Source organism: Danio rerio, chromosome 2, assembly GCF_049306965.1.
Source record: "Danio rerio strain Tuebingen ecotype United States chromosome 2, GRCz12tu, whole genome shotgun sequence".
NCBI lineage: Eukaryota > Metazoa > Chordata > Actinopteri > Cypriniformes > Danionidae > Danio > Danio rerio.
Window position 1 is genome coordinate 51591532 of NC_133177.1, and position 24792 is coordinate 51616323.

The window sequence follows — 24792 nt, forward strand, 5'->3', positions numbered from 1 at the left end:
CTCAAAATATCAAAAAGAAAAATGTAATGTGCTGTGGTAGAAGTCACTGAGGGCCTTTTCTTATATAATAAATGACAATCAGCTTAGAAGATGAAATGCACAGTGTCTTTTGGAGGCGTGAGATGATCTTCGGGAGTGCAGATGCTCAAAAGAGAGCTGGACGTAATGATACTGAACCGCTTTGATGACAGACTTTGGCTGAGGGATTTTAGGATGACCAACACAACACTTCAAATCTTTTATAATGTTGTCATTCTGCTGGTTTGTTTATTAAATATTGTACAATCACACCCATTTTTTTCCATCACATCATCTGTTGAAGAGTATACTGAAATTTATCCTGGTGGCACGGTGGCTCAGTGGTTAGCACTGACGCCTCACAGCAAGAAGGTCACTGATTTGAGTCTCGGCAAGTTGGCGTTTCTGTGTGGAGTTTGCATGTTCTTCCCATGTTGGTGCGGGTTTTTTCCGGGTGCTCCGGTTTCCCCCACAGTCCAAAGATTTACACTATAGGTGAATTGGATGAACTAAATTGGCTGTAGTGTATGTGTAAATAAGTGTGTGTATGGGTGTTTTTCAGTACTGAGTTGTGGCTGGAAGCACTGTGTAAAACTTATGCTGGAATTGTTGATGGTTCATTCCGCTGGGGTGACTCCTGATAAATAATAAACTAAGCCAAAGAAAAATGAATGAATGAAATCTATCCATCAAATGGGTTTCCTTCATAGTTTATGCACTTTTTTTCTCTAATAAGGTAAAGTTAACTCTACTAAGCTGTGCACATACATTTTTTTTAATCCGCATTTAAAAATGTATGAACATCTTGGTGTTTCCATCAAGCAGTTTTTATGGAACAGTTAAAAATATGCATAAAACTAGGTGGATGGAAACCTAGCTATTGATTACTAAATATATTTTTAGTTCTAAAGGCTTGTAATAACCCCCAGTTAAACTCTAGTGAGTGTTTAAATGAGTGCCCCATTAAAAGTTGAAAGCAGAGCCAGTCTGTACTGTAACACAAAACAAAGAAACTACAAAATAATTTAAGGGAAGTGGAAAATATACGTTTGAGTATTTGTGTTGATTAATTATTCTGTGTTTAGATAATGCGTTTCTTCCTGTTTTGCTGTTGCTTTCACACGTTTGTTTATAAAGATGTTACGAATATAACAACGACAGTGTTTTTACAGTATGTGCAGTACTGATTTGACTGGCAGACATTATTAGAACAATAAAAAACATAAACATTTAAAATAAAACTAGAAAACTAGAAGAAGCTATAATAAATGGCAGTATGGCATTCCTTTAATTACATGTGTTTACATTTAAGGCTTGCAGTCATTCATGTTTGAAGGTTAAACACTGCAGTTTTTCATGCATCGGTCAAATGTAAAATTTTGGGTTTTTTGGCCTATACGTCACTTATTAAATATTGTTTATTGGTCCAAGACTCTACACATTTGACATCATCCATGTCCTAATTTACTCACCCTTTACAAGTTCAAACATTTATGGGTTTCTTCAATCTGTTGAACATACTATAATATATTTTGAAAGATGTTGGAAACCTGTAACTATTGACTTCCATAGGATTCGTTTTACTTACTATGGATGTTAATGGTCACAGGGTTTTAGCATTCTTCAAAATATCTTCTTTTATGTTAGAACAAATAAAGGACTCCCAAAGGCTTGGATCAACTCAAGTGAATAGTTCTTTTTCTGTGTGATCGCTTTAATATCAATACTTTCTGTGAAATAAATCAGCTTTTTTTAGCATCACTACTCTAGAGCATAGGTCTCAAACTCAATTTCTAGAGGGCCGCAGCTCTGCACAGTTTTGATCTAATCCTAATCAAACACAGCTCATGCAACTAATCAAGGTGTTCAAGACACTTTTAAACACCTCAATTATTTGGATCAGCTGTGTTTTTTAGTTTGATTAGGATTGCAGCAAAACAGCTGCAGCCCTCCAGAAATTGAGTTTGAGACCCATGCTTAATGTCACACGATGCTTCAGAAATGATTCTGAAATGCTGATTTGATGCGCAACAAGCATTTCTGATTTATAACTTTGGATGTTGTGTAAACTATAGACCCTTCAGACCAGCAATAAAATCTTCAATGCTCACCAGTTCTGCTGGCAGATCCTCCGCTGGCAGACGTCCCACAGCGGTTTGATCCTGAACCCATGGAGCCAGATGTGGCAGAGCCGGTGCCCGAGCGCGAGTCCTCCGGCAGGATGTCCAGCAGGTCACTTGATGAAGAGAGCGCATCGCTGTGTTGACCATCCACAGGTGATCCTTCATCCTAGAAAAACAGAGAAAAGTAGGAAATGCATGAATTCAACATATTTAAGAGTGAAATGGTACAAAACAAAATCCATCTAAATATTTTGAATTATCCCCTACAAATGAACCCCGGTCATTCTAAAGGAAAGAAAACCCTCTCTAAGTACAGCTGATCAAAGTCAACTGGGGAAATTGTATTAATATCACAACACATCGATAAATGTGAAAGGACATTTTTATACCTAGAATTTTTTGACTAATTAATTAGCAGTTGCTTACTTTTCTTAAAATAAACTTTGCAATAATCTTATTATTATTATTATTAACGCAATAACTGCATGCTTTTACAGCAAGATGCTAAGGATGCAAACACTGCCATCTTTTGGTAATGTACAAGTATTACATGTGAATTTATTTGCCTTTTATTGCCTTGCTGTTCATAAAACATATAGAACAATACTGTTTTAAACATGGAATTAATAAACAAAATCACACTTTAAAGGAAAAATTCACTCCAATATTAAAATTCTGTCATTAGTTACGCACCCTTCACATATTTATTCCTCTGTTTAACAAAACAAGTGTAAAGAATGCTGAAAAAAGGCAGTCACTGACTTACTACACACATGCTAAAAGCTAAAAATTTACATTCATCAAACAAATCTAATTGTGTTCAACACCAAAAAGAAACTCAAACCAACTTGTAACCACCTGAGAAAGGGCTGTGCAATATAACAATATATATATATATATATATATATATATATATATATATATATATATATATATATATATATATATATATATATATATATATATATCTCAATCATATGGACAAAATAAAAAGCCTATCAATTCATGTCATGCTCTATCGTTTATATTGTCATGTGATATTGTTTCCTGTAATACTTTGAATAATTTACATGAGTGCAGTATCACAAGCCATCATGGGGATGCAGACCAAAAAATGAATAACAGCAAAGTGAAAAGAGTGTCATCTTGAAACTACACTGTTTATATTTGCATATTATTTAGCAGTATTTTGCATTTTGAATTCTTTTGATGATCCTCTAATCATTAGTTTTTTTGTTTTAAAAAGTTGTTTATATTTTATATTTCGACAATCTAAATTAAACATTATCCCTGAAAATCGAAATAAAGCAATATGATCACATATGAATGAGTTCACATCTGAGTGAAAACTTTCAAATGTAAAAAAGAAACAGTCCTTAACACGTGGCCAATATATAAATTATTCACTGGATTTACAGAAATATTGTGATACAGGCAGAATTATTAGCCCTCCTGAATTATTAGCCTACCTGTACATTTCCCCCCCAATTTCTGTTTAACAGAAAGCAGATTTTTTTTCAACACATTTCTAAACATAAGAGTTTTAATAACTCATCTCTAATAACTGATTTATTTTATCTTTGCCATGATGACAGTAAATAATATTTAACTAGATATTTTTTAAGACACTTCTGTACAGCTTAAAGTGACATTTAAAGGCTTAATTAGGTTAACTAGGCAGGTTAGGGTAATTAGGCAAGTTATTGTATAACGATGGTTTGTTCTGTAGATTATTGAAAAAAATGTATTGCTTACGGGGGCTAATAATATTGACCTTAAAATTAAAAAAAAAAAAATTAAAACTGCTTTTTTTCTAGGCGAAATAAAACAAATAAGACTTTCTTCAGAGAAAATATTATAGGAAATACTGTGAAAAATTCCTTGCTCTGTTAAACATCATTTAGGAAATTTTTGTAAAAGAAAAAAATAATAATTTTGACTTCAACTGTATATCATAATCAGGATATGATATGTCTTATGGTATTTTTTGTCATAATGCCCAGGGGTGCGTTTCCGACAACCATGGTTAGACAATTTAAGTCGCAAGTTGCATTACTACAAACATAGTTTGTTGATTTGGCATTTCCCAAATCCACCGTTCGCAAACTTGTATGCTTGCAACTACACCTCTGGAGCTGTAGTTAGAAACATAGTTCCTGGCTGTGTTTTATTCCTAGTTATCCCCCCTATGCCCTATTCATTTAGAACATTCTAACATTCAAACTTTAAATGATAAAAAAGCATTAAAGTCATCACTCTATTAGGTTTAATTTTCTTTCAAAGCATTTTAAAGTTCAGTTTTAGCGATCTTCATGTTTATAATTGCGTTCCCTTCGCAGTGCACTTTGAAAACATTGTTGCCATTTTGAACACAGCCGTGACTCATGATGAAGGCTATAGGTGACCTTTTATTCAAAATCAGAATTTCTGTTACGTCTCCAAAGCTTGTGAAAACAAAATATATAGCATACGTTAATGCTTTTAATTTATAGTAGGTTATTTATTAAGTATCTGTACTATAAAGGACATGGACCTGTTGGTTAGAACATTTCTGCAGTGGTTTACAAGTGTCAAATTATAAAAGTAGACTTTTCTAAAAAAAAAAAAAAAAAAAAACATATATATATATATATATATATATATATATATATATATATATATATATATATATATATATATATATATATATATATATATATAAATATATATATATTAAAAAAAAAAAAATATATATATATATATATATATATATATATATAATAGAAAAATTCCTACAAAAAAAATCATCATCATCATTAATATTATTATTATTAAAGAAGGATTTTTTTTATTTCCTAATAAATAATAAATATTGAATTTCATTTTATAACAAATCGCCTCATTATTTATTTATTTATTTATATGATTTATATATGATATTAGAATAGTGTTAGCTGTTGTAAGGGATTTTATGTTTTAGAATACAATATGTAATGTTCTCAATAATATTTGTAAAGGAAACATCGGGCCTATATGTGCCGTTATATTTCAGTTAATATGAAAGCGAGTGCATGTTTTTACCCAAACTAATATTGGATTTTATTTTAAATGCGTGTGCGTGAAAAAAATATAATTTGCACAAAGAAATGATGGGGTTCTTCTCTAAAGAAGTAGTTATTCCACCCAGTTAAGAGCGTCATTATGGGTGTTTTACGTTATAACTAATGTGGTTCACATGTCGGATCTGCGACAGAACAACTACAAGTTTTGGGAAACACTCGTCACTACATAGTTCCTTTCCAAAACGATGCAGCGTACTATGATTGTTTAGCTGCGAGTTATGCCGTTGTTTGGGAAAGGCACCCCTGATCTACATTTGAGAATGAGTAAACAAGGATTTAATGTTGTGTGAACAATCCCTTTAACATTACAACAAGTCAAAGAAAGCCATAATCAGATTACAAACCTGCACCACATCCTTAACAGGTTTGCTTTGCCCAGTCACGCTGCCCGCTTTCTCCACCCCTGCACTGCAGTTGTTCAGTGGTACAGCAGATGGCGCTGTGTTCTCCTGTCTGTCAGCCGAGCGCTGCGTTTCTTCCAGCTGGAGCAGGTTGAGTTGCAGGGGCGAGCTGCACCGTGACTGGAACAGAGGTGGAGATGGAGGTCCGCCTCCACCCATTGACTGAGGGGTGGGGCTTCGGGATTGCTCCTCCCTCAGCTCCGGCTCAGGTGCTTTGGGTGGGTCTTCTGGACATGCGAATGGAAATGGCTGAGGCTGGAATGTAGGCTGTGAGCTGAAGGGGTTTTGGGAGGTGAACTGTGTTTGTATTGTAAACGTCGTCTGCGGGGGGAATGAAGCCTGCGGTGTGAAACCAGGCTGAGTCTGAAAGGTGGGCTGGGTGGGGAATGGTCCCTGTTTTGGGGGGTAGAAAGCCTGGCGTGGAGCGCTGCCCACCTGTGGAAACATGTAGTTGGGCAGCACCAGCGCCACCATCGGCGTGACTAGTGGAGCAGAATATGGCGTCTGGATGGGCTGCATTGGGATGCGTGGATCTGGTGTGCATTGACCTTCCCCAAAGCCTGGCATTGGAGCGTCCACTCTGGGCTGCATACCACCAGCTCCTGGGTACATCTGTAGCGGGTACGCAGGCATCACGGCAGGATAGGCGATAGGGAATGTGGATTGGGACGTGTCTGAGGGAGACCAGGACGTCTGGTTAAGGCCCTGGAGCTGAGGTCTGTGTGCAGGTCTACGGCCTGATGGAGTGCTGTCTGACGACTCATTCGGCTTTACTCGCTTGGATTTGGTCTTTTTGTTGCGCCCCCTGCGGGTTGTGGTGGTCTCCTGTGCGCCGCCACCTCCAGCCTTGCATGAGCGAGCAGCAGGGACTGCTGGAGAGACAGAAAGAGGTTATAGAATAAATTTATGGATACTTATTATTATAAAACTAGATGGTATATATATATATATATATATATATATATATATATATATATATATATATATATATACATACACAGTTGAAGTCAGAATTATTAAAGTCTTAATTAAAATATTAATTATTTAAGTCAGAATTATAGAAGATTTTTCAACATATTTGTAATAAAAACTCATTTCTAATAACTGTTTTATTTAATCTTTGCCATGATGACAGTAAATAATATTTGACTAGATAATTTTCAAGACACTTCTATACAGCTTAAAGTGACAATTTAAGGCTTAACTAGGTTAATTAAGTTAACTAGACAGGTTAGGGTAATTAGCCAAGTTATTTTATAATGATACGAAACGAAAGAGGCTTATCATTTTGTCATTAAAATGGTGTTTAATAAATAAAAACTGCTTTTATTCTAGCCGAAATAAAACGAATAAGACTTTCTCCAGAAGAAAAAATATCTTCAGACATACTGTGAAAATTTCCTCGCTCTGTTAAACATCATTTGGGAAATATAAAAAAAGAGAAAAAAATTCAAAGTTCATATATATATAACTGGCATAAAATATATTGGGAAAAAATAATTGCAATTTCGAACATCATTTTGGCAGTCATGAACAACATGACTTTCAATTTACAATCCAGACTTGCAGCTCATTTTTAGAGATGCACAACATGGACCATATTTAGAAATTTAATGATAATAATAATAACACTAAAATATATGTAATAAATAAAACTTTAAAACAATAAATATTGGGCAAAATATATATTATTATTAATATGCCATTTAATTACTATCAAAATTAGTGAATATTAAGAAAAGTGAAAAGTATTATACTTAAAAAATGAATTGTTTAATAACAGCTATTTAATACCAATAATATTAAACTTTTAATTTAATAAGAATTATAATAATAACTTTTACTGACTAAAATAAATTAATAAACAATAACATAAGACTTGTTACTACAGAAAATATTTAATTGTTTGGACGATAGATAGATATAAGTTATTCACCTTATTCTCAGCTGACGAGCGGGCGCTGCCATTTGAATATTTTTGTCTCGCGACTTCCGGTCACATTCACTTCCATTCATTTTTTGACGTTAACAACTGCTCGTTACGCTGCTTGATGTTGCAATTTAATATTTTCTTATTATATTATGCTACTTGGTCTGTGTAGTCATGCAAACATTTGTTTGTTCAGCAAGTAGTTTGGCCATTTTCTGCCGTTTATTATTCCTAGTCATTTTTCCCATAGGCGACTGAATCGGAAGTTCTAAGACAATCGCGAAAACAGGCGCACTTCCGCATTTTAGAATAAGGTCAATAGATCTAAGCTTATCAGTCATGCAGCTGTTCTTAAATGTTTGGCGCCATCTTGTGACAAAATAATTGTGACTGCAGGCTTTACATTTAATGAAAGTATTATTACAGAACAAAGAGATGTTGTAGAGTTGCAAACAGAATTATTAGCCCCCTTTGAAATATTTTTTCTTCAGGAGAAAGTCTTATTGGTTTTATTTCGACTTGAATAAAGCAGTTTTTATTTTTTTTTAAAGCCATTTTAAGATCAATATTATTAGCCACTAATAAGTTTAGTCTACAGAACAAACCATTGTTATAAAGTATCTTGCCTAATTACTGCCTAGTTAACTTAACTAACCTAGTTAAGCCTTTAAATGTCACTTTAAGCTGTATAGAAGTGTCTTGAAAAATAGTAGTCAAATATTATTTACTGTCATCATGACAAAGATAAAATAAATCAGTTATTAGAAATGAGTTATTAAAACTTATGTGTAGAAATGCGTAGAAAAAAATCTGCTCTGCAATAAACAGAAATTAAAAAAATAAACAGGGGGTCTTATAATTCTGACTTTAACTGTAGGAATAATTGTCTACTTCTGTTAGAGGTGTAATAAGTGGGATAATGTACATCTAGATGGTTGTTTTCGATTGTTTCCTCAGTCAACTATAAGAGCTCTTGGCTTTGTGTTGGGCTGCTGATGAGCCTGTTGAGCGGTTTTATCCCTCCTTTAAATCCCACCAGCAGCAAATTGAAAACATCAGTTTTTGCTACTTTCTTGTTATTTAAATGAGCGTCAGACTCAAAGGTGTGCTTACCTTCAGACGTGACCTGTCCTTTCTGCCTCTCCAGATAGAGGGAACAGTCTGCTTTAAAAGCGTGGACCCCTCTCAGCTCTCTGAAGCGGCTGAGAAATGCCTGCTCCTCCTTCTGCGTGTGAGCCGCCAGAACCTGCTTGGTCAAACCCAGTTTCTTATACGCCTCTCGCTCCTGATTCTGAGGCGAAACTGCGGCCGGAGGGACGGCGAGACCTTGAACATCTGTGCCTTCAGCGCTGGGAACATCTTCAATGATCTCTGCAGGAAAAAACAAAACGGTGAGCTAACGTCCCGCCAAAACACAGGAGAAACGACCAGCAGTTGATTTGTATGGGCTGCATCAAGGCCTTTATGTCATGCATGTTGGGATGGGAGCCATGGGAAAATGCAGAATTTGATAAGATGCAATTTTTTTGAAGCCCCGCCAGAGTGATGTGCGTCTTTATTTTAGTCATCAACTCCAGGGCTTCACGATCAATCTTTTTTTTTGTCCCTATGTCATAAGGGTTTACTAACTTTGGAGTTTGGAAGAGTATTCTTGCTTTGTAGAGATGTGTCTTGTTGACGACACGACTAAAACAAAAAAGGTGTTTTACCAGGGAACAGACATAACACTTATAGCTCTAATACAGATAAATGTATTCAAAACCATGTGAGCTTCATAGGTAGAGTTTCATTTTATTATTTTTTTTAATCTCTGTATCATTTAATATGGTGGTTCATTCCACTTTGGCAACCCCAAATGAATAACCCCAAGGAAAATTAATGTATGAATAAATTGTTCAATATAGATTTGTTTTAGTTGTGTAGTTGTGTGTGCTGATTTTACATTTAGTTCAAAATTAAAAAAAAAAAAACGATTACTTAACAGCAAATACACTAAAATTTAAATAAATTTGTATTGTTTTAAATAAGTGATTTAAATAATATATTACAGATTTAAAATCGTAATTTCATTTATATCATGAAATGCAACAGTAATTTATACTGTTTTAATAGGTTTAATTTGTATTTTAAGATTTTTATTGAAAGATTTATTAATTTAAACTGATTTAAAATAGTTTCAGTTATTAAAAAAATAGTACAGATTTTAAATCATATCGTTTTCAATATGAAAAAACAGCTCATCAGTATCATGATATGAATATATTATTGTCATTTATATTATTATTTTAACATTATTGCTCATTAATTACACTAACAAGATTAACAACAATTGAACAAAAATGTGACATTATTATATATTAAAACTCTTACAAACTATTTAATAATGTAAATTATTTTTACATTAGCTATACAACATATTTATTATTTATTAATGATGCATTACATTACAAACATTCTTATGACACAATAATTTATTTGACAATATACGACTTATTTTCTATTCAATATATATTTAGTTTGAAGATAGAATTTCTTAAATATTGAAGAGTACAGATGATAACAAGAAAAAATATATAAATCCTTTATAATCATGCAAAAATAGAAGTAAAAAAATAATAATAAAATAATAATATTAATGATGATGATGATAATAATAATAATAATTATAATAATGATGATACTTATAATGATAATAACAATAAAAATAATGATAATAATAATAATAATGATGATGATGATGATAATATTAATAACAATAATAATATGAGTAATAATAATAATGATGATAATAATAATAATGACAATAACAATAAAATAATGTTAATAATAATAATAATAAAAACAAAAACAACAACAATAATTATATTAATGATAATGATGACAATAATAATGATGATGATGATGATGATGATGATGATAATAATATTAGTAATAATAATAATAATAATAATAACAATAAAAATAATGACAGTAATAATAAAAACAATAATAACAACAATAATAATATTAATGATAATGATGATAATAATAATGATAATAATAATAATAATAACAATAAAATAATGAAAATAATAATAAAACAGTAATAATAACAATAATAATACTTATAATAATAAAAACAATGAAAATAATAATAATAATAATAATGATAATAACAATAAAATAATGATGATAATAATAATAATGATGATTACGATAATAATTACAATAATAATATTAGTAATAATAATAATGATAATAGTAATAATGATAATGACAATAACAATAATGACAATAACAACAACAATAATAATAAAAACTATAATAACCACAATAATAATATTAATGATAATAATAATAATAATAATGATAATGATGATAATAATAATAATAATAGGAAATATGTTTTATATCATATTATTATCTCGATGTAAAATAAACCAAGGCAGCTCACTAGGTTTTGTAACAGAAACAGTGTTCATAAGAAGAGACAGACAGGAGAGAAAGAAACAGAAAGACAGTCAGAAGAAACACTGATAAAGAAGGAACTGAATTTACCTTTCTTGTCTCCCACGTGTACAATGGTGCTGCTGTAGCTGCACTGGCTGGTGATGGAGACCACGCTTTCAGGCTTACTGGGCAGAGCCAGAGGAGTCAGAGACGGACTCACTACACCTGAGCCTGGAGGCTTTTTCGACACCTCTAATGTTGACAGACCTGACTGCTCCTTCAGATGAGCCGGCTCTGAACACACACAAAACCAAAGCAGTGTTAGAGCTCACTCAAAACTCATTCAAATGGAGAGGGAGGCTGAACAAAGTGGGTTGAAGGGGTATTGATGATAACTGAGATCTTATGCCTGCTCCCATAAGTGTTTTTAGCAGTTCCCCCAAGTAGACAGAATTATTGGGTGTGTGGTGTATGGGGTGGTTTCATTTAGTTGAATATTTTTTTCTTCTTGTGATTGATAGAACTAAAAATGACCTTCAGGTCAGGCCCGGATTGGCTAATCGGTAGGAGCGGAAGAATTCCCAATGGGCCGGTCCGTTTTTTGGCCGCGAGGGCCCTAGCTGCTTGCACTCTCAGCAGTCGTAATTTTTTCATTTATTTATTTATTTGACAATAGCCTCATTCTTTTTATTCATTATTGTACCGCAGCTCCGCTCTTTTTATTGATTTTCTCGCAGCCCCATGAGCATATATATTGGTTGTCGCGGACGAAAGTGAAGAGGGTTGGGGATTCGCAGAAAAGAAAGTGAAGGCATTGGATCCAGATCCGGCCTGTTCCAGCACAAATGAAGACGTGAATTAATGAATATTACACTTGCTTAATAAAAACCAGATAATTTACTATATTAATAAATCTGACATGACTTGATCAGATATCTAAAAAGCGGAGAAAAAGATTAAGCTATCAATAGAAAGTAATACTGTGGTTAAGAGTCTTGCGGACAACACTGCAATACTTGTTTTAATCTTTACTCCAAACGCACCTTCATAACAGCGCCATTGTGGTCCAGTGGTCAGCACGTTGCGCAATAACGCGCTGACCTGGGTTCAAACCTCACCCAAGTTTTTTTATTTTTAGTGTTAAGACATGTTATACTGTTTGGGTTAATAGGTGAACATATTTTATTTTTATTTTTTTGTGTGACCACTGTTACAAAGGACTAAATATCTATAAAGAATTCTGCACAGAATATATATTCAGATATTGCAGGAAAGGACATTGTGATGTTTAAAAGAATAGTGCTTGGAGTTTTAGCTGCCCTTTATTCTTCTCATATTTTTTTAATTATTAGAAGTTCTAAAGCAGCTGTTTCCCTGAAAAAGACGTGATGGTGTCATTAGAAACTGAATTGGAAATGACGTTACTTTGATATAATCAGTCGTGAACTGAGGTGGGCTGGTCTAAGGCTTGAAACTTCAGGGCTGAAAATGAGTCCCACTCCGGCCCTGCTTTAGGTTATGGTGGATTTATTAAAATAATAAAAGCCACTGGCCTGTACATTAAACATAAATATAGTGTAGTATTGTATAAAAATATAGTCCCCTTTACTGGAATATGAAATATATTCAATTCAATTCACCTTTATTTGTATCCGCTTGTTAAGTGTGACGTCACGCGGAGCGGCTTCCGGGTCCAAGCGCTCTATTCAACTGAATGGGGAGATTTATGAAATGGTAATAATAAACGTTTACAAAGCGATTTAATACTTTCGAAAGTCACGATCGCAGTATATATGTCCATGCCTAATATCCGATGGCCAGAAAGTAATTCATTGTTTAATAAATTGTTAAAATTTTGGTATTTGTTATGCAGCAAGCCCAGAGATTGTTGTGTACACTATGATTTTATATAAAATTTACTTTAATGTGTGATATGAATAAAAAGATCATAAACGAATGATTTCTCAACTCAAATGAATGGCGCCTTGGACCAGGAAACAGTATTACATACGTCACCAACACGTCATCACTTAACAAGCGGATAACGCCAAAGCAGAACACATAAAAGATCATAGTAAATTGGAACAGTGTAGTTAAGTATTTAGTGTTTAAGTTCAGTTCAGTTCAGTTCAGTTCAGTGTGGTTTAATAATCACTACTGAGGGCCTAAACACTGAAGAGCAAATTCATTGATGCGTAGCTCTACCGATCCCAAACCATGCAAGCTAGAGGCGACAGCGGAGAGGGAAAAAAACCTTCACCAATTGGCGAAAGTGAAGAAAAAAATCCTTGAGAGAACCAGATTCAGTTGGGCACAACCATTTTAATTTCTCCGCTGACCAAACGTCTTGTGCAGAGTTGCAGTCTCAGCGGCGGATACAATATGTGAAAAACTTCTAGGCAAACTATGATTATCTTATCATAAAGCTTTAAAAGATTTGTGTTAAAGTTGTGAAGAAAATGAATCTGACCTGCTCAAACCTGCTCAACTATGAAAAAGAAAACCTTTATATATGTAAACACAAACACATGCAAAGTGGATGTTTGCAGTACCTTCAGAGACTTGCATGGAGCTGTCAGCGTTCCTCTGCTTGTCCTCGTCTGAGTTTGAGGACGTGGTGTTGGAGGAGGATTGGCACTTTCTCTTCACTGTAATGGGCACGTTACAGCTCTCCAGATAGCTGATCAAGAGACACACACATCAGGTTAGCAAACGACTGAAGCAGGAGAAAATGTAAACTAAAAGCATCTTTGATCTGGTTAGTTTCAGCTTTATGACTTTGTTTTGTACCATTAAGACCCTATAATCATTATTTCCCGTGGTTTACGTGCACAACACACGTGCGCTAACTCTGTAGTTTTAACTCTTTGAAACCCAAGAGAAACACAATAAAAATATCAGTGTGTTCGCAGCAAAAATGTGTCATCTTCGTGAATTTAAAATATTTAAAAACGATATATACAGTCATTCACTCATTTTCCTTCGGCTTAGTCTCTGATTTATCAGGGGTCACTACAGTGGAACAAGCCGCCAACTACTCTGGCATGTTTTGCGCAGTGGATATTATATATATATATATATATATATATATATATATATATATATATATATATATATATATATATATATATATGTTATACAGTTAAAGTCCAAATTATTAGCCTTCTTGTAAACATTTATTTCCTTCATAAAAGTGTTGCTTAATGTTTTTTAATTTTAAATGAAATAGTTTTAATTATTTTGTAATAACTAAATGTTTTATTAAACAGAATTTTAAAGACTCTAAAGAATAAAAATTTTAGAGGAAGGCTAATAATTTTAACTTAAACTTTAAATATATATAGACACACACACACACACAAAACATAGCCATATCCAGGGTAAAGTGGATTAAAAAATAGTTCACTATAAAACAAAAATTTTGTCATAATTTACTCAGCAATTCTTCTCTTGTGTTCAACAGAATAAAGAAACTCAAAGGTTTAAAACCCCTCGAGGGCGGGTAAACTGATAATAAATGGTTCTTTCTGGGTGATCCATCTCTTTAAACCTGAGCAGGTCTCAATGCTGCGTCATTTTCCATGGCTTTAGGCTAGACATCCAGAAGTGTAATTCCAGCTCCTGCTAAATCTAATGTTCTCTGCTGAATCATTGTTCCTCCTGGCACACTTCATTCAGTCGCTTAGCATAACACGGTCGATAAGTGCATTACATTAGTCTGCAAGCGGAGACAGTCTCCAGCAGTTTCCGTTGTGACGTGACTGTGTGTGTGTGTGTGTGTGTGTTTGTACCGGATGACGCTGTCCAGGCAGCTGATCTGCTGATAGGAGTAGACGGTCTGGTCTTTGAAGGCCAGCTCCTCCTGCACCGCCGCTCGCTGCTCCTCCTGAGACTCTCTCCAGTTCACTGGATATGCAGAGTCTTTCGGTCGAACCACTGGACTTTTCTGAACAAACTCTGCAGGGGAGGAAGAAACAGGCTTGAGAAGGCTACACAATTACTCAAAATAAATTCTAAACTTCTGTAAAAACTGCGTTCTGTATTTTGTGATTCAAAGGACTTTTTTGTGTTTATTTACAGTTATGAATTGCATAATTTGACTTCACTTGTGATCTGTAGAGTTCTGTTGATGAAATTTCAACTCTTCAGTACAACCAAGTGCCTTTTAATGACAGTTTAGTGGTTTGAAACAATATATTGCATGAGAAAAAATAATATAGAAAGAATCAAGTCTGTTAAATAACAGAAAATGTGCTAACTTACTGGAAGTTTTTTTACAGGATGTCCCATAAAGAAGAATTTAATAAAATATTAAAAAAATAAAAATAAAATGAAAAAATGACGGTAAATGTTTTTGTTATTTTTGAACAAATTATTGAAATCTTACAGAATAAAACTATTCATTTATTACCATATATAACTAAAATCATGATGAAAATGACCTCTTAAAGGGATAATGCACCCAAAAATGAATATTCTGTTACATTTGCTCACCCTTTACATGTTTCAAACCTTCATGAGTTTCTTTCTTCTGATGAACACAAGAGAAGATATTTTGAAGAATGTTGGAAACCTGTAACTATCTGCTTTTCCTACTATGGATACCAATTTTAGCTTTCTTCAAAACAGCTTCTTTAGAGTTCAACAGAAGAAAGAAACAATAAACTCTGTAACCACTTGAGGACCAATAAATAGTGAGTAAATTTAATTTTGGGTGAACTATCCCTTTAATGTCCCTCGAACAGTAATGCATACAAACTAATTATACATTGAATCTTTTATTCTGTTCAGTTCGACTCTGTTCTGTTCCATTCTATTCCATTCCATTCTATTCTATTGTGATCTATTCAGTACCACTCCCATCTGTTCTATTCTATCCTATTCCATTCTATACTATTCTATTTTACTCTAGTCTGTTGTGTTCTATTCAGTTCAATTCTTATCTATTCCATTCTACTCTGTTCTATTCCATTCTAACTTATTCTTTTCTATTCCATTTTATTGTATTCCATTCTTTTCCATTATACTCTGTCATTGTATTGTAATGTATTGTATCGTATTCTATTCTATTATATTCTATTCTATTCTTTTCTTTTCTATTCTCCTTTGTTCCTCTATCCCATCTGCTGAGGTTTCAATATCACAGTTGAATTTACAATCCAATTTTTGTTCATGTAAACTAATAGTGATTATTTGATACCAAATCTTGGAAATATTTGAGCACAGATTGCATAAAAAAAACCACAGACTTTGATGACAGACGAGGTGCACAGATGGTAGCGGATATGGGTACATACTAGTAGGGCTTTTCTTGGACTGCAGCTCCTGGTTTTTCTGCATGTGAACGCCTTTGCAGATCTCCTGAAAGCTCCTCTGAGAAATCACACACACAAAAAGACTAATCAATCCACCAGACTTGCTTTAAAAAAGATAAGTATTAAGACTTGAGTAGCTAAATATAACAAAAATGATGTATCATATTGATATGAGTAGTGGAAACCCCATGAAAGACTTGTGGTATTTAAAAAACAAACATTAATTTCGGACAACGGCTGCACTTGATGGGCTAAATGTGAAATCCAGGGGCGCTTAGACTACTTGTTGTATAAAAATAAATGTATTTAACTGTCCGCTTACACTGAATCAATGACCACTTATCAGCATATCAACTCTTTCAGTAACTGTAGTTATCTAAAAGCCTTTAAAAGAAAAGACTTCACAAAAATCTCCTACCAAAATGAAGCCATTTGTCACTTTTATTTAAACAAAGTGTTACTGTGTGCTTAATCTAAGTTCTTGCAATGCTACATTTAAAATCAGATCTTAAACATGGCAATTTTATAATAGTGCAGCAGTTCACTGGAAGCGCTTGGGCTGGCTGGCTGAAATCTAAAAGTCTGTGTGCGTATACAACATCGTTTTTGCTAATTTAAGTGGATTAAACATAAAATCAATTAAAATGTCCCCAAAGAAACTTAATAATTGTGTTGATTTAGCTCATTTTAAATAAATAGTTTGAACAAACAGCAAAAAACATTCTTTCTAGTGTAGTTTGACAGGAGCTTTAACTACTTTTCCTACAGAGTAGCTTGTAACACAATGTATTATGATGGAAAGTTCTCAAGGCATGAATAAAAGTGACACATTTGACTTGTAAAAAATGGCTAGAATTGATGATGTGACTCACCGGTTTGGCTTTCCTGATGTCCTCTTCTTCATGTCTCTGTCGTGTCCCGTTACCATTGCTTTCACTGGATGACGCCACACTCAGCAGGTGATCATTACTGCCCAGACTGCCATAGCCACTTGAACCATTATTGTGCACCGGCTGCAAATCACACACGTATTTTTTAACCAATGCTTTTGATGTCTCTCATGGTCAGTCTATATTTAGAAGCATTAATGTGGATCTTTCTACTGTGAATGAGTTTGGGCACCTGCAGCAGGAGTCTGTGAATCTGCTCGGTGATGTCCTGGATGTCAGAATCCACGCATTTGCCTTCAGCAGTAGCCGGAGCTGCAAACACGTCTTCATTCACCGGACCCCTGGAAGAATGGACAAAATTTCAAAAAGGTGCACATTTAAAAAAAAAAAAAAAATCTAATATAAATGTAAGCAACACCAAAAGTTTGAAAATGTATTCATAAAAAATGAATTTAAAAATAAAAATGTCAAAATGAGTTAACAGTCATTAAAAAGTTAAGATAGCTGTGACTTTTTTGTAGCATAAAATGTGTCAAATCAGTGCAAAGTTAAAGTTCTTGCTAACGAATGCATGAGGCGTCCAAATTAATCAGACATTTGCAGACGACTTATCCCCAATACCACGACAAGGACTTTTTGAGCGCAAGGCAAAAGAATTGACATCCACCCAAAATGAGATGAGGGACATCATAGCTACTGAAAAGAAAATTTGTCAACTGATTTGCAACTAATATATGGCCAATTTAAAGGCCAAAGGATCATGTTTTTTTTATTTACAGATGGCTTACGGATGTTTTGCTTTTATATTTTACATTTTACACAGACTATTTGTGCATGAACATTTCTAGATATAATAATAAACTTACCGTTTGTTTGAAATTTTTTTTTTTTGTCATTCTTACTGCAAAGTATTATGAGCAATATTATCAATAAATGTTGAGGGGGGGCTTACAATATTTTCCAGCGGAAAAGGGGGTCTTGGGAACCATTGTTTTTAAGGTTTAGTGTTGGTGTGATTTTTTTATATGTAAAAAAAAATGCACAACTAAAAAAAAACAAGCAACGTAAATGTATACAACACCAAAGCTCCAAAAGTATGAACATTAAAAGCTATAACATAGTGTCAAAATGACCATAATGCAATAATGTGTGCTTGTTGAAGCTGCTTTTGGAACAGTAACCATAGTGAAAAGCGCTACACAGCTGAATGTAACTTACATGCGAACTTTATGTCTGCCGATGACGAAGGAAACTTTGCGGCTCCAGGGATTGACGAAGCTGGACCAGCTGGTGTCGATGGTGATGTACTCTCCGTTACGAGCACAAAAGCGGATCGAATGGTCAAAAGGCTGACCGGCGCACTGCAGGACTGAGGAGACACAAACATTTCATTCTCAAACAGGATACTTAAACTCCTTTCACTATAAACTAAAAGATTCACCATTACTTTAATATAGCCTTTTGAGAGAGAGTTTCGAATGTATTGTCATATCAGCATCTCTGGATATTTCATGCAAAACCAGATCAGATTTACATTATCACACATATAAATGTCTCTTTTCTATAGTAATGATATCAACAGCAATAAATAACACACAAAATAAAAATCTAAAACACTTCTTTAAGGTTTACTTTTGATAAAAATTGTACCATTTTAGAAGGATTCACATTGAAAAATATTTCCTTTAAAGTCTCTCTAGATAAAAATCATTATAATATATATTATATACATTAATAATATTCTATACCATGTTAATGCTATCTCAGATAACATTAAAAATTCCAAAAGTATATGTTTAGTATACCCCTACAGATCTCTCTTTTAAATGAATATTTTCTACAGGATGCTATAAAGTAAGATGTTTGTGTATACATTAGATTAGCTGCAGTTTTGGATTTGGTATTGATTTTCATGCAGTGCTGAAAAGGTTCTTAAGTTAGAAGCATTAAAAATGTAATTATAAAAAATAAACAAATAAACACATTTAAATAAAAAAATTAAACGATTTAAACTGAAACATAATTATAAAAATGATAAAAAAATAAACAAATTAAACAATTTAAACAAATCTAATTATTTAAAATATTTTTAAAAAACGATAAAAAAATTATTATTTAAATTTAGTAGCATTGAATTAAAGAAGCATAAAAATGTAATTATAAAAAAATAATAAAAATATTTTATTATTAATTTAATTTAGTAGCATTTAATTAGAGACAAATTTAATTAAATACAAATTTAATTATTAAAAATGATAAAAATAAAAGTTATACAAATTAATTATTTTATATAGTAGCAATTAATTTGAGAGTAGCTTCAAAACTGTTATTACGAATTAATTTAAAGATATATTTTATTATTATTTATATTTAGTAGCATTTAATTAGAAAAGCATAAAAATGTAATAATTAAACATAAAAAAATAAACAAATAAATTATTATTTTCATTTAGTAGCATTTAAAGAAGCATTTAGAGATGCATCAAACATGTTATTAGTAAAAATGCTAAGAAATATATATAAATTCGTTATTATTTTAATTTAGTAGCATTTCAATAGAGGAGCATAAAAAGTTTAATAATTAAAAAAAATTTATTATAAATTACTTCAAAGTCTATCTGTTATTGCAAAATCTCTCAATCATTCCTATTTGACAACTTTTAACCCATTTTGATGTTGGGATGCAGGTTGAGTATGAAGTATGTAGTACACTTAAGTTTTTCAGTGGTTATTAGTGCAGCTTATGTTTATTAGATTGGTTTTTGTGGAACAGATTTTTAAATGTTTTATTTCATATATTTATTTTTATTTAGCTTTTTTGGGGGTATTTTGTACTGAAATATAGCTGCAATTTCTGCAATAACTCAATCATGGTATTGTTATGCAGGAAATAATTAAACTTTAAACCTTAACTATATTTTATTGTGAAGAAAATCAGTGAAATAAACTCACTCTTCCTGTGGATGCCGAGCATGGTTGGCCGATCATTCGGATGCAGATGGAGAAGGACAGGTGTGCCGATTAAATCCTGTGGTAAATATCCTAGTAACGGAACAGCCCTACAGAGGAAAAAACCCTTCTGATTAGACTGGAATGGGAACAACAACTGTTATTACCTTTAATATGCATCAATATGAGAAATGGAAAAAAGCAGGTGTGGAGGCAGAGCGATGTGGTGTGAAACACTCATTTAATGTTTAAACAAGCAGCTGATCTTCATTATTAATGTTCATCAACAGAAGCATTAAAATCTTACCGCTCATCCACATCCTGAAACACACAGCTGGGAGTGTGTGTGGTGGTGAAGATTCGCTTGTCTGTGGGGATTCTGGGAGCTGAGGAATTAACAGAAAAAGATTTTAATATTACAACATTTTAGTATTTGAAACTGCTTAAAAATAATCATTTGTCAGTTTCTTTATTTGCCATCATGTTTGTTAACAAAAATAGCAGGCATGATTGCGTCTATTTGCACAGTGTTTGATTATATATATCAGATGTTTTGGGTCTGTAGCATTTATGATTGCTTGCTTTTTTTTTTTAAAATAACACTTTTATTCATCAATGATGTATTCACTTATTTTTTTTAAAACGAGTGCATGAAGATTCATCAAGATATATACGATTTCTAGTTCAAACAAATGCTGTTTTTTTCAATCTAACAGTTAGGCCCAATCCCAATTCTACCCTTTAGCCCTTCCCCTCAATTTGCGCGTGCCCGTGAAGGGGTAGTGGTGTCCCAATTCTCTTTAGTTTGAAGGCGTAGGGCTAAGGGCAAGAGGTATACACCCCTTCAAACGAAGATCTTTCAGGACCACACTCGAAACCAAGGGGTAGGGAAAATTTCCCAGAATACACTAGCTCCAGCTGCACCCAGAAGTAAGGAGATTATTTTTGTCATTATTACGATTTTTTTACAACAAACAAACACGTTTTAATATATTCATAACCGCTTTTGTGTTTTACCGTCATGCTTTTAAAAAATTTAGCTAAAATAAAAACAGCTAAATTTCGCAATCTATTCCCGTTCTAAAACCCCCGATAATAACTTCTGTACAGAAGTCCCACAACATTCTGACACTCGATGACACTGGAATACCCTGTCAGAAAAGTCTAGTGGCTGGGACTGGACATTTTACAGTGTCTGTTATAATGTTCATGCTGTTTCTGGTGTGTTTACATTAATAAATATGGCCACTGTAAATGCACAGTACAGTTACGATCTTATTGCCACATTAGATTGTTATGATAACATAATACATGCCTTCAGTAATTTCCTGAAGATAAATACCCCAAAATAACACAACTGGAATCACTACAGTAGTCGCCATCATCTGAACTCATATGAAGCAAGAGATCGCGAGGACATATGATGACGTGTGCAGGTGCTGTAATCCTGTCCCAATTCTTAGGGGTAAATTTTGAAGCCCTTCCCCTTAACCCTCGGTTGCAAGGGCTGAGGGGAAGGGGTAGGGGTAGAAAAATAGAATTGGGACTGGGCCTTAATTTCGGTTTCACAAAAACATAAAACATCACTTGTTTCATATTGATAATAATTAATAACAATGAATGTTTTTAGAGCGGCAAGTTGACGTTTATTTTACAGTATTACTTTGCTTACTGTATATTATATTACCCATAGTTTTCTATAACTGCACTTTATAACTTATATCTATATCCTGCACTTGCTGCTATTGCACTCCTTGTTAGACCTAAACTGAATTTCGTTGCTTTGTTTTTGAACATGTGTAATGAAAACAAAGTTGAATCTACTCTAATCTATTTGTGACTGAATTGTCTAAAGCATTTTGTAAATGTTTTGTAGTTTGCATTTTTTTGACAGCACCAATCATAACATGTACAATAAATACAACTGAGAAACAAAACAAAAAAATGAAAACATTTGGTCACACTGGACTTTGAGGGTGCATTTGTTGAATTTAAGGCCCCGTTTACACTAGTGCGTTTAGTTTTAAAACTGCGTTTTAGTTCAAAAACGATCCGCGTCCACACTAGTGTTTCACCTAGCGTTTCTGAACATATCTGCATCCACACTACGCCACCAAAAACGTATATCACGTGACCATTCGCTCACTCTGGGCATGCACATTCTAGTATAAACAGGAAGCATGTGTCTCGTTCTGCATTTGGTTATTGTAAGTCAACAAACTCCGGTTGAATAATGAACGCGATGGCAAAGAAAGCAAGAGAGGTATTTCTGTGGACAGACGACGAGGTTGAGTTGTTACTGAAAGTAACAATTGAATAACTGCACAATGGCGCCTAAAACTGACAATAGTGCAAACAACGCTCCCATTTCTGTGTCCATGTTGTTGTTTACAGTAAAGGCTGTTTTGCTGTCTTCCGGTAGCGTTAAAGCCATGTGTTATAGTCATGTGATAGGGGCTTGACGAATAAGGGAAGGATACGCAATGACACAAAGCCCCAATCAGGTAGCGAATCTCAGCAGCCCCGCCTCCGTTTTCAGATGTCTCCGTTTTCCCCCATCCACACTGAGACAGAGCAGCAGCGTTTCACAATGAAAACGGCCTCTCCAGCGTTTCCAAAACGCTCCGTTTTCGGCGCTCGAAAACTGCGGTGTAGTGTGAATGGATGGCGTAACCGTAGCAAAACTTATGCATTTTCAAACTAAAACGCATTAATGTAAACGGGGTTAAGTTACATTGCATCTACATGCCAACTAATTCTCATAAGATTATAAGTAGACTGTTAGGTTGGGGCAGGGGTGTCCAATCTCGGTCCTAGAGGGCCGATGTCCAGCATATGTTAGTTCCAACCCAAATTAAACACACCTGAACCAGCTAATCAAGCTATCAAGAAACTTCCAGGGAGTTGTGTTAAAGGAAGTTGGAGCTAAACTATGCAGGACACCGGCACTCCGGGATCGAGTTTAGACACCCCTGGGTTAGGGTTAGTGTAAGTTGACATGTACTTGCAAAGTTTCTTATAGTCAGTTAAATGTCTGTTGAGGGAGCAGTATCAACAGATATTAAGCAGACAGTTTAATAATACTCAAAATAAAGTGTTTCCAAACATTTATTTGGCTACAACAAAAAAATATCATGTTTTTTATATTAGTCTTTAATTATACTTATATAAAAATACATCAGTAAGTAAATCATTTATTTTTTGCATCAAAATTCAAATGATCAAATTGTGAATATTCTTCTCAATGCACTTCAACCACTACTTGTATGAAAAGAAATCTGTTCTCCATGTAGGGTAATGTGTGAAAGAGCTGACCTTCGTAGCCGGAGTGCACTCTCTCGGCCAGCAGGAGGCAGCAGAACTGATCCTCTGAATGCTCCATATCCTGAACCTTCATCAGATACGGAGTCATTCTGAAGGGATAATACTGCAGATCTGCCTCACACTCCTTACCGCCGCTGAAAAACACACACAAATGCAACAACTTAGTGATAAACACTGGCTCAGTCCGAAACATAACTCACAAATGATCGTGATTCATAAAGAAACTCATATTTAGAACAATTTGAAAAAAAAAAAGGTAAAAACTAGGATTAAATGTAGGGATGTTTAGGGGGAAAAGCATAAAAACTATATTTATTTATTTGATAATTATTTATTAAAGAATAATTGAATTAATAAAAGAAGAATCAATTAATATTGCATTAAAATAATGAAACACTTCATACATTAAAAAAATTATTGGTATACTATTAGTATTCAATCATTAATTTTCCTTCGGCTTAGTCTCTATTTTAGAGATAGGCACAGCGGAATGAACCGCCAACTATTCCACCATATGTTTTGCACAGCAGATGCCCTTTCACTTTATTATTTATTATTATTATTTTATTAATAAATATTGAATTAAAATAATTAAAGACACAGTTAGTATAAAAGTTTATATTATCTATATGCAAATAGATAAAAAATAAAACAAACTATCTAAAACAAAAGTAATTTAATTATAAGTTAGTATCACAAATGTTATTAAACTAAATTATGAATTATAGAAGATTAATTCCTCATTTAAAAAACCTAAAGTATGTTTAAAATGAACACAAATTAGAATAAATCAAAGACATAAAACAAATGAGATTAAAATAAATAATAAAAAAATTAAAGTACGATAAGTACGACTTTGAGAAGAAAAAACATTAAAAAGTAATAGCGACCAAATAATTTTCACATTTTTAAATAATATTTTATGTTTGATTGCTTTGTTTATATATTATTTCACAGTGTAAACTCAGTATTAACACTAGAAACTGCATAAATGCCTTTAACATTTTAAGATGGAGGTCCCTCAAAACAAATATATATTAAGCTGGTCTAAAAAAATTAATAAAATCAACAAAAAGTACAGCTTTACACCTAATTTACGCCTTAATGGTGCATATCAGTACCTTAAAGCTTAAAGGAAATGTCCCCTAAATATAAGGGTAAAGAATAAATCCTGTTGTACATGTAAAGTGCTCAATGTTTCATTAGTCACTGCACAAGGTTTACTATGCTCATTAGACATGCATTAGTAATCAAATCTGCCTATTCACAAGGACAAACGTTCAGCAGAATAGATTTCCCTGGATTGATCCAA

The 24792-nt window shown here is 33.4% G+C and overlaps 1 protein-coding gene across 5 annotated transcripts in view; it reads right to left on the bottom strand.

Moving 5' to 3' along the window:
• Positions 1-24792, bottom strand: part of per2 (period circadian clock 2) — a 62722-nt gene that overhangs the window by 7674 nt on the left and 30256 nt on the right. For 2 of the 5 annotated variants that reach the window (XM_009298837.5, NM_182857.2), the window contains 13 exon segments: positions 23472-23614; positions 20464-20542; positions 20160-20266; positions 18426-18576; positions 17440-17548; positions 17190-17330; positions 16300-16375; positions 14794-14959; positions 13555-13682; positions 11111-11296; positions 8687-8944; positions 5587-6515; positions 2130-2307 (listed from right to left, as the gene is read on the bottom strand). In XM_009298837.5, the coding sequence (XP_009297112.2) occupies positions 2130-2307; positions 5587-6515; positions 8687-8944; positions 11111-11296; positions 13555-13682; positions 14794-14959; positions 16300-16375; positions 17190-17330; positions 17440-17548; positions 18426-18576; positions 20160-20266; positions 20464-20542; positions 23472-23614 (2651 nt within the window). 5 annotated transcript variants of the gene reach the window in all.